The sequence below is a fragment of the Camelus ferus genome, chromosome 15 (genome assembly GCF_009834535.1).
Source record: "Camelus ferus isolate YT-003-E chromosome 15, BCGSAC_Cfer_1.0, whole genome shotgun sequence".
NCBI lineage: Eukaryota > Metazoa > Chordata > Mammalia > Artiodactyla > Camelidae > Camelus > Camelus ferus.
Window position 1 is genome coordinate 46,650,159 of NC_045710.1, and position 12,165 is coordinate 46,662,323.

At 36.0% G+C, this 12,165-nt stretch overlaps 1 protein-coding gene across 6 annotated transcripts in view; it reads left to right on the forward strand.

Moving 5' to 3' along the window:
- Positions 1–12,165, forward strand: part of AFTPH (aftiphilin) — a 61,334-nt gene that overhangs the window by 16,520 nt on the left and 32,649 nt on the right. For all 6 annotated transcript variants that reach the window (XM_032497678.1, XM_032497674.1, XM_032497673.1 and 3 more), the window contains one exon: positions 9,663–11,625. In XM_032497678.1, the coding sequence (XP_032353569.1) occupies positions 9,694–11,625 (1,932 nt within the window). In that variant the 5' untranslated portion in view covers positions 9,663–9,693. The remainder of the gene's footprint in view (positions 1–9,662; positions 11,626–12,165) is intronic.

Here is a 12,165-nt window from a genome sequence, read left to right on the forward strand (position 1 = left end):
GATTTGAATAATTCGAACTACTGCAATAACAGGCAGTGTTTGTAATGCAAATTGATGTTGATAATTGCTTATGTAATACTTCAATTCATTTTTCTAAAGAAAATACAGATTTTTTTCACTCACCCAAATGATTTAACAAGTCATTAATTATAAACCTCAAACATAGTGTGGTAGAAAGGTAATGATTTTGTGTATGTGTGTGATCCATTAACTAAGCCTTGCTAGTGTGCTTTGTGCTGTTTAAATCAGTAGCATGACTTCAGATACAGTTGTTGGTCTTCCTTTTCCCTTTTTTTGCCACTACCTTTCCTGCTTGTGTTCTTCACCACCACCCTCCACCTCCATCCACCTCCATCCCAGTCCCTATAAAAATAAGTTTGGAGTGAAGGGTCCTTGGTAAAGCTGGATCATATCATCTAGAAGTATTATCTGGCCTTGAAGGTTGATGTTCACATTGATGCACCTGGACTGGTGTCCTGTAAAAGATGGAAATTTCCTCTCTGGTGAGTTTTTAGTTTGTTTGGAAGGAACTCTCAATGGTTGATTCTGGGAAATTCCTAGAGGGCCTGTTAGAGACCCCACCACTACCACCCAACGTGAGCTCATGGACCTTTGTTAACACTTTGTGTGAGTGGTGGATGGTAGAGTGTTGGTCAGATTAACTCTCTCCTAGTGGAACATGTAGAATCCTTTCTGTCCCAACCAGGCACCTATCTTAGAAGCTTTTCTTCTTGTGATCTTTCCTCTAATTTGAAAGTATCTGCAGCCAGTATACTTCAAGGTACTGGTGATAACTTCTGGGTTGCATGTCCTGTTCCACTTCAAAATTTCCATCTCCTTTTTTTTTTTTTTTCCTCCTTCTTGAGTGTTGTGATGCAGGGACCGGCGCCCATGGCGGGGCGCCAGAACCTGTCCAGCTGCGATGTATGTACAGCGATTGCACGGAGCCTGCTACACACGCGCGTGCACAGATGCACGCACGCGCGCGCACGCACACACACCACACACACACACACACACACACACACACACACGCACACACATGCACACACACGCCGGCTCCTGGGCGCGTGGGTTCTGGGGCAGAGCCAGGACCCGGAACTGAAGACGCAACCCAAAACTTTCTTTTAACAGAACTACCACTGATCTCATGAGTTGATTCAGGGATTATGGTCTCAGTCCTTCAGTTTTAGGCATTGTTTCATATTTTCTAAGGATTAGTTATAGAAATTAGAAGTTAAGTCAACTTCATGTATCTCAACTTCATGTATCTTTAACGTGGTTAGTAATATTTTCTTAAATGACTTAATCTTTTGGTGACCTTTTACAGAGTCATGTGAATGAGCCAAATAAGCAAACATTGGCTTAGGTTTTGTTAAGGGTAGATTATGATTTAAGCCACAGACTTCGTGAAAGTTCAAATGTGATGATAGTTGATAACTTACCGAGTGCACAGAATGTGCCAGGTACTGAAGGTCTATTACCTATAATCCTCATAACAGCATTTAAAGGTAGGGACTGCTAGCTCCTTTTTATGGATGGGAAACAAGCTCAGAGAGGGCAAACTCACATAGTAAATGGGGAAAACAGAATCTGAACCTAGGATCTGTCTGACTAGGTTCAAGATCTTTCCCCCGTACCATACTACCTCTTGAGACATACATATATAGTTTTAAATCCCAGAATAAGCCAAGGCATAAATAAGCAAAACTTTTTTAAAAAATGGTATATTTGTAACTATAGCCATATATTCATTCAACTTGTAAAGTAACTGCTGTTAATATAGGTATGTTGATTTTCTGAGAAACATTTTTTGACTTAGAACATTTATATAGTAAATATAATAATATATATAAAATCTTAAGTGTACAATAGGATGAATTTTTACAAAAGTATGTCCCTGTATAACTACTATCCAGATGAAGAGATAATATTATCTCTATTAGCATTCAGTGAGCTCTTTTATGCCCCCTTCCAGTCAATATTCTACCCCTTATAAATAACCACTGCTCTGAATTACTACCATGCATTAGTTATGATTGGTTTGAACTCATAGAAATGAGTTCAAAATTCATACATGGTGTATTTTGTGTGTATTTATGTGGTTTCTTTCATATATTATGTCTATGATAGTCACCCATGTTATTGTATGTAGCAATAATTCATTGCCATGTGTGTTTATACCATGGTTTATTTTAACTATTCTCCTGTTGGTGGACATTTGGGTTATTTTCAGTTAAGAATAAGGTTGTCATGAACAGTCTTGTACATGTCTTTTAGTGCACACATATATACTCATTTTTGTAGGATATAAACCTGGTACAGTTTTAGTAGATACTGCCAAACAGTTCTCCAAAAGGATATACCGGTTTACACTCCCACCATTAAAATATGAGAATTCCATTTGCTCCACATCTTTGCCATCAGTGGTTATGGTTAAAATTGTCCTAATTTTAGCCATTCTGGTGGGTGTGTTGTTGTGTCTGGTTTTAATGTGTATTTCTCTGATGACTTTTTATAGGCTCATTGGCCACATGGTTATCCTCCTTTGTGACATATTCTTTTATTTAAGTATTTTGGCCGTTTTTCTTTTAGATTGTCTCACATTGATTTGTAGGAATTTTTTACATATTCTGGATATGAGCTTTTTGACAGTTACATGTATTCCAAATAACATCTCTCAGACAACAGCTTGCCTTTTCACTCTTTCTGTGTGTGTGTGTATATATATTTTTTATTGAAGTATGGTCAGTTTACAATGTTGTGTCAATTTCTGGTATATAGCATAATGCTTCAGTTATACATGAACATACATATATTCGTTTTCATATTCTTTTTCACCGTAAGTTACTACGAGATATTGAATATAGTTCCCTGTGCTATACAGTATGAACTTGTTGTTTATCTTTTTTTTTTTTTTAATGGAGGTACTAGGGATTAAACCCAGGACCTTGTGCATGCTAAGCATACACTCTACCACTAAGCTATGCCCTCCCCACCACCATTTCACTCTCTTAATTCTTTTGATGAACAGTTTTTTATCTTAAGTCTAACTTATCAATTTTTTCTTTTATGATTACTGCTTTCTGTTTCTTGTTTAAAACATTTTGCCTTCCCTAAAGTCATGGAAATAATCTCTTAAATTATCTTCTGGGAGGTTGATTGTTTTACCTTTCTCATTTAAGCCTGTAATCTGTATGGAGCTGACTTTTGGGTAAGATGTTAGGTAGAATCAGACTTTTCCCCCAATTGATCTAACACTATTTGTTGAAAAAGCTTTTCTTTCCCCACCATGCTGCATTGGCATCTTTGTTACCACATGACCATATAGCTTTAAACCAACTCTTGGTATCTGGTAGGTTAAGTCCTCTGACTTTGTTCTTCTTGAGAAACTATTTTTAAATGGTCACATAGTCTTAGATGATAGTCAGCCCCATCCCTCTTTATTCTTCTACCTTCCCAAGCCCACCTTGTCGCTTGGCCCCAGAGTTTTCAACCTAGAGACTTATCATCCTTTTTTTCCAATACTGTTTCAGACTTGAGGCTAGAACTCCTTAAGCAGTTGTGGCTCCTCTTGTGAGAGATTAATACTGAATCGCCTTCAGTCCTTGTATCCCCCATCACCCTGGCTGCTGATCTGGCACTGGGCTGCTCTGGCTGCCCTCAGGATACCTCGTTCACTACCCAATCATGAGAGCCTTGTGTATGCTGTGGCTTGAATCCTTTCTGGATACTCCCATTACTTGTTTACTCTCCTCTTAGGGTCTTAGAATAAGTAGACAAAAAAATGTCAAGTTGAGCACACACATATTTGTGTTTGTTCAAGTTGTAAAGAAATTGGATGATTGATTAGGACTCCTCGTGTGTGGAGTAAGTAGTCCATTAAGAAGGATGAAGAGACATTTATTGAGGTTGTTGTGTGCCAGGCACAGTTAAAGTTGCTCATCTGTCTTTTTTCTTTTTCCTGTTTAGTAGAAATAGCTTCTTAAAAACCCATATTTTCCTGTGTTAAAAAAAAAAGTGGATTTGTCCACAGACTTAACATGTAAATTCCTTATACAAATAATACTTCAGTTAACAATGAACAGATGCACTTCAGTTAACAAATTTTACTGGATTGGCCTGGGCACAGAAGAATCTTCTGGAAAATTTCAGGTCTTCTCCACACTGGCTGGCATTCTTGGCTGAAACTTTGGAGCAGAGGCACTCTCTTAGGTTTCTGAAGGGTGAGTTGGGCCAAAGCCAAGACCTTGAAGGGGAGCCCACGTTCTTCCCATCAAAAAGTGGCACATTTTTGAGGAATATGGAAATGTTTGTAGTCTGGGGGAGCTGATAGAGCCTACTGCACCCAGAAAAGGGAGACCTTGCCAAGGTGTGACAGAAGGAAAAACTACTTTGTGTTGTTGGTTTGGTTATGAAGTTCCTGATTCAGATCTTTGTATTTGCCTTAACATCTGAGTTTGAAATAAAGCCTTTAAACAATAATTTCATTTCATTTTTCAAACAATAAAAAGTTTTAGGAAAAGTGGTAGATTAACCATGAACAGATGGTTCTTTAAAAATAAAGTATAATGAGAATGATACAGCACAGTAAAGTGATACAGCATTCTAGAAAATAGTTTGGTGGGTTTTTTTTTACAAAACTAAACATACACTTACATAGGACCCAGTGATTATACTCTTGGGCATTTATCCCAAAGAAAAGAGAACTTACGTTCACATAAAAACCTGCACATAAAATGTTATATTCTTAGCATCTTTATTACATATACCATTTAAATACACTATGAGTGTATATGTTATCATGTAGTATATATACTATTTATAATAATAAAATGCAGTGCTATTTATGTAACACTCTTGAAATGATAAAAACTATGAAGATGGAGAACAGATTAGTGGTTGCCCAGGGACAGGAATGGGGTGGGGGGTTGGGGGCAGTTCTGTATCTTGATAGTGGTAGTTGCATAGATCTGTATATGAGATAAAATTGAACTACACACATATACAAATGGATGCAAGTTTTGTTTGTTTTTTTAAACAACAATGCAGGTGAAAACTGAGTAAGTTCTGTAGTCCAGTTAACAGTAATACCAACATTTCCAGTTTTGCTGTTGTACTAGAATTATGTGAGATGTCACCTTTAGGAAAAGCTGGGTGAAGGGTGCACAGGACTTTACTATTTTTGCAACTTTGTTCACCTGTTATTTAAAAAAAATTTTTAAAAATACGGTATGTTGCACACTCATGTTTATCACAGCATTATTCACAATAGCCTAAAGATGGAAGCAACCCAACTGTCCATTAACAGATGATAGTACATGCATACAATAGAATAAAATTCAACCTTCAAAAGTATGAAATTCTGACACATGCTGCAAACATGTATGAACCTTAAGGACATTACGCTGAGTGAAACAAGACAGTCACAAAAGGACAAATACTGTATGATTCCATTCATATGAGGCACCAAGAGTAGTCAGATTCATAGAGATAGAAAGTAGAGTGGTGGTGCAGGATTGGAAGGAGGGGAAATGGGAAATTATCATTTAGTGGGTACAAAGATACTTTGATATTTTGGAGGTAAAAACAGTTATAAAGATTGATGGTGGTGATGGTTGCACAACAGTGTCAAGGTACTTAATGCCACTGATGGTTAAAATGGTAAGTTTTATGTTATGCATATTTTGCCCCAATTTTTTAATAAAGTATTATTGTATAAATAACCCATTTATTGTAGAACATGCATATTTAAATGAGAACATAAATCTCCTGAATGCTTTTAATTACTTTCATTTTTAATTTTGCAACAATCACAAACTTATAAAAAGTTGCACGTTCAGTGCAAATGTGCTTTTTTTTCTGGAACAGTTTGAGACTCTTGCCAACCTGATGCCCCATCTCTTCCAAATATTTTAATCTGTATACCAAAGACATTCTCTTACATAACCACAATATTACCATCAAAATTGAGAAAAATTAGCATCAGTATATTGCTGCTGTCTAATTCTTGGGCTCTACTCAAGTTTCACAGTCATCCCAGTAATGATCTTTATGGAAAAGGAGCCAGTTGAAAAGCAGGTATTGTATTTACTTGTCACATCTCTTCAGTCATCTTCAATCTGGAACAGTTTTCCAATTTTTCTGTAACTTTCATGACATTGATACTTCTGAAGATTACAGGTCAGTTGTTTTGTAGACTGTCTCTCAATTTGAATTTGTCTGAAGTTTCCTCATGAATCAATTCAGGTCATATATTTTTGGCAGGAATATTCCAGAAGTGAGCCTGTGTCCTCATTGCATCTTGTGAGATGATGCATGACTTCGCTATTTCCATTACTAGTGATGTTCACTTTGATCACTTGATTAAGTGTCAGGCTTCACCACTGTAAAGTTACACTTGTTCGCTTTGTAGTTAAGTGTGTTACGGTGAGGTATTTTGAAACTATGCAGTATCTTGTTCCTCATCTAATGTTCAGTTTATTCACTTACATGCTTATATCCATGAGGACTGATAGTTTATCATTTTATTCAATGAATTATACTCCATCATTATTTTGATGCTCAGGTTGTCACTGATTTAAATAGTAGTAACCCCTTCAGGCTGGCTTTTGTGTCCTTTTGACATGTTCCTATCATTATGAATGCTTCTAAATTGAAAAAGGAATTATGATATTAATGATTACATAGTATGCTAGTGTAATGATTTAGCATAATTTGCTTAAATAACCCCTTTGGAACATTTTGTTTTACTTTAAAAAAAAGTTTGTATAGTATAGCCTTCTAGAAGCCTTGTAACAATTTACACACCCACCATCAGTATGTGTGTACAGGTGTCCCTTTCTCCACACTCTGATTAATAATCAGAGAGTATTTTTAAATACTAGGAACTTCATGCTTACAAGGGAAACTGTTAGAGGTCAAATGACCCTGTACATCCAGCATTAGAAGAGATTATCGGGGCCTCTAGACAAGAGGAGAAAGTAGGGTTTATATGTATCTTTTACTGTTTTTTGTTTTTCTTTTTGCTTTATGTCAGCAGAAAAGAAGATGAACTTAGATAAATAGGTGCTGATTTTGTAAGGCAAACAATTTAAAGTAGATACATTACAATGGAGTCTTTTTTCTCATGACTTGCTTATTTCTCTCAGCAACTGACCAGTCATTGACCTCAAAGATCTTTTTGAAATTCTGAAGCCATTTTCTGCTAACCAGCTGTATGACCTTTGATAAGGTTGCTCACCAGTAAGCCTCGTCTTCCTCATCTCTAAATTATGTGGTATCCAACATACCTTCACCCTAAAACTGAAAGATTTTGTGAAATTTTATTCTGAGAGTTGGAAGAAAGTAATTTTTTTGTTAGCTTGCAAAACTGGTTGAACTTTATAGTAAATGTTTTCCTCATGTGTCTAACTTGATAACTGAATTGCAGTATCAATTCATTGCTTATTGGCTGCTTTTATTTTAAGACTTTGGTATTAGTCTTCCCTTTGCTTTTAATGTTAAGTCTGTCTTGTGACACTGTTTAGAACAGAGGGACAAAATAACACTGACATAGTTTCCTTTTAAGAATTAAATCATAAAAAGATATCATAAATGAATAGGCATGAGAAAGGTTATTCAGTAAATAGGATTATGATAATTGCTTGGCTGTTTAGAAAAATTTTCACTTAGACCCTTGCTTTAGACCATATGCCAGAATAATTTCTAGATGTCTTAAAAATTAAACATTGAAAAAAACACTCTAAAATAAGAAAATAAAAGTGGATATTTATTAAATCTTAAGCTTATATGATAGCAAAATAATGAAGAAAATTACTAATGAAAGTAGTCAAGTTGACTTCTTAAAAATTATCTTGAAAAAATAGTTTGGCTTATAAAGTTAAGCACACATCATGTGACCCAGCATTCACACTCATGGGTATTATCTTAAAGAAATGGAAACTCATGTTCACATAACAATGTGTACACCGATGTTCATAGCAGATTTATTTATATTTGGAAAATAGGGAAAATAACCCAAGTATCTTACACGGAGTAAATGGAGAAACAAGTATCTATACAATGGAATACTACTTAGCAATAAAAAGGAATGAACTGTGGAAACATGCCACAACATGGATGGATCTCGAGGGCATTAAGCTGAGTGAAAAAGCCAGCTTCAAAGGGTTACGTATTACATGATTTCATTTAGATAATACTCTTGACGTAGCAAAATTATAATAATGGAGAGTAAACTGGCGGTTGCCGAGAGTTAAGGTCTAGGGAAGGGCATGACTAGTAAGGGATAACACGTGGAACTTTCTTTATATTGATGACTATTATTGAACTATTTTTCCAACAGTGCTTATCCCAATTATAGTGACAGTTACTCAGATCTAATCTGCCCCTGTGATCAACTTCATTAAAACTACACACACAAAGAAAAAAAAAAAAGTGAAATCTAAACAAGATCTGTAACTGAGTTAATAGGTTGTACTGATGTCAGTTTTGTGGTTTGATCATATACTGTTGTTATTTACCATATTCTTTTTAAGAGTAACTGGGTGGAGTATACATGAGAACTCTCTGTGCTGTTTTTGCAACTTTTTATGAGTCCTAAACGATTTCAAAGTGGAAAATTACAAAAAAATTAACTTATAAACTGTGGTACATCCAGACAATGGATTATTCAGTACTTAAAAAAAAAAAGAGCTATCAAGCAATGAAAAGAAATGGAGGAAGAACCTTAAATACATATTACTAAGTGAAAGAAGCCAATAATACAGTTTTTACAGGCTACATACTCTGTGATTCCAACTATACAACATTCTGGAGAAAGCAAAACTATGTAGACAGCAAAAATATCAGTGGTTGCCAGGGCAGGGGAGAGGGATGAATAGAATAGGTAGAACACAGATTATTTAGGGCAGTGAAATTATTTTGTGTGATATTACAATGGTGGATATGTGTCTTTATGCATTTGTCCAACACCAAGAATGAATCTTAATATGAACTATGGACTTGGGGGAATAATGTTATGTCAGTGTAGGTTCATCAACTGTAACAAATATACCACTCTAGGAATATGTTTATAATAGAGGCTATGCATGAATGGAGGTAAGAGATACCCCCTTCTGCTCAATTTTGCTATGTACTTAACACTTCTCTAAAAAAATAAAGTCTGCTAAAACAAAAACAAAAGCTAATTTGGGTCAGAAATAAACACTGAAAAGCAAAGTGAGGGAAATATTGGTGGCCATTATTAGAGATAAAATTTTCATGTCTTTTATTTATTAAAAAATTCATACAACTCCGTAAGGCAAGTCCTGAGTCCCCAGTGAACTGGAAAGAGAGCTTAACAGAACAAGTAAGTGCCCCAAGAGAGATTTTTGTAAATGTACTTTTGTAAATGTTTATTTGAAATTTTCTGGAGTCCCCAAATTCAGTAACGTACTACCAATGCCCTTAGAAACATAACACTGGAAGAGAGAGAGGTTTTGGGGGCGGGGGGTTGCCATTATATTATAGCTGTGCAGAGTAATCTCACCTAAGATAAAAATAGTTTAAAAGATAAGTAGCATTGTAAATTTGCATTGTTTTGAAGTTTCTTTGGGAGAATTTTGAAAGACTTTATTCTATGTAATCTGTTCCCTCAAAAAAATAATCTTTTTTTTTTTCAGGTGTAAATTAATTATTCAAAGCAATTGAACAATGGAGCCAGACATCATTCGAATGTACTCTTCATCCCCACCACCACTAGACAATGGAGCTGAGGATGATGATGACGATGAATTTGGGGAATTTGGTGGGTTTTCCGAAGTTAGCCCTTCTGGTGTAGGGTTTGTTGATTTTGATACACCAGATTATACTCGTCCCAAGGAAGAGTTTGTACCTTCAAACCATTTTATGCCAATTCATGATTTCTCAGAAAATGTAGATAGCCTTACAAGCTTTAAATCCATTAAAAATGGTAGTGATAAGGACATCACTGCTGGACTTTCTTCTCCTGTGAAGGGACAGTCTGATGTTTTACTTTCTACCACCAGCAAAGAAATAATTTCATCTAAAACTTTAGATACTTCCATTGATGGCATAGAAAGTCCAAGAGATTTTAATAAAGTAGTGGAGCAGAGACAGAATGTTGGAACACCTGAAAGTTTCTCTCCCAGAGATTTTAGAACTGATCTGAATGTTATGCATCAAAACAAGCAGTTAGAGAGCTGCAATGGTGAAAAGCCTCCTTGTCTGGAGATTCTAACAAATGGGTTTGCAGTAGTGGAAACTGTAAATCCTCAGGGAACAGATGATCTGGACACTGTAGCTGATTCAAAAGGACGAAAACCTCTTAGCACTCTTAGTACTGAATATAACTTAGACTCTGCACCTAGTCCTGCTGAGGAATTTGCAGATTTTGCCACATTTTCCAAGAAAGAAAGGATACAGCTAGAAGAAATAGAATGTGCAGTTTTAAATGATAGAGAAGCACTAACCATTCAGGAAAACAATAAAATTAATAGAGTCAATGAACTGAATTCTGTAAAAGAAGTGTCTTTAGATAAAAGCTTGGACAGTAAGGGAAACATTGCTGGAGAGGATCAGGTTTGTGTTTCAGAAATAAGCATAGCAAGTAACAGAGGTGTCAGCAGTGGAAAACAAGGCCTTCCAACATTGCAGCAGGATGAATTTTTAAATTCAGGTGTTCAATCAAAGGCTTGGAGTTTGGTAGAGTCAGCTGAAAATTCAGAAGCCAGTAGGAGAGAACAACGTAAAACTGAGGAAGAACTTGATTTATGTACTTCTAAATGTGCTGACCTGTGCAAGGATTCTACAGAAACTTCTGATGCTGATGATAAAGTTGGTTCTTCCAAAGAAGAAAGTAGAAAGTTTACTTATTCCCAAAGCCTCAGCATTGATCCTACAGAAGAAAATGTTTTGGATGATTCTGTAAGTGTAAAAACTGGTGATAGTAGTAATGACTTTGTGACTTGCAACGATACCATTGAGGATGATTTTGGTGACTTTGGCACAGCCAGTGGCACAACTCCACCTTTTGTTACTGGTACTCAAGATTCAATGAGCGATGTCACTTTTGAGGAATCCTCAGAGCACTTTCCACATTTTAGTGAACCAGGTGATGACTTTGGTGAATTTGGGGAATCAAATGCTATTTCCTACCAAGAGGAAACTATATTTACCGAGTCAGACCTAAAACAGACCTCTGATAGTTTATCAGAGGGATGCAATTTGGCAAGAAAATTTACTGGGACAGGCACTGAACCTGTTTCAAAACTGAAAATTGGGCAAGAAGGTGAGTTTGGAGATTTTGATTCTGTGCCAAATATTCAAGATGACTGCAGTGCTTTTCAAGACTCTGATGATTTTGCGGACTTCAGTTCAGCTGGTCCTAGCCAAGTTGTAGATTGGAATGCTTTTGAGGATGGACAGAAAGATAGCTGCTCTTGGGCTGCTTTTGGAGACCAGCAGGCTACTGAATCTCATCATCGAAAGGAAGCCTGGCAGTCACATAGGACAGATGAAAAGATCGATACTCCAGGAACCCCCCAAACACACAATGTCCCCTTAGCGACTTCCAAAGGAGCAGTTGCTGGTGGTCATTTACAGGAAACAGCCACTTCGGTTCAGGTATTTACTAATTTTCTCTATTTTGTATGACATACTAATTGGTGTGGAGGCTTCTAATTCAGCTTTTCAAAAAGTATTTTTTAATTGGGTACCTGTTAAAGGAATCTCTTTATGATATGTAATGATTGCCTGATTTGTGGATTAGTTACCTGTTTCACATGTAAAAACCCTTTGGTTAACTTTAAATAGACATTCCTGTAGTAATGCTTAGTAAGATTTTTTTTTTTTACCTCAGTGAGTTTCTTTAATATTTACAGAAATTCATCAACTTGGTTTTCTGATAAGTGTAAATACCACTTATGTAAAAATCCATTAATTAGCTAATTAACTATTCTAGCAGGTCCTCCAGTTTTTACCTTTATAGTGATTATAACAGAAGGTTAAACTGAGATTTAGAACACTAAGTTTCAGAAAATAATGTCTCTTAATTTTGTCTATCAGAGACCTAGTTTTGGCTACAGAAGAGAGCAAGCAGAATTTGAAACTTCAATCTGTGCTGAAGGCTATAGGGCATTGAAGGGTAGAAAAATAATTTGAAAA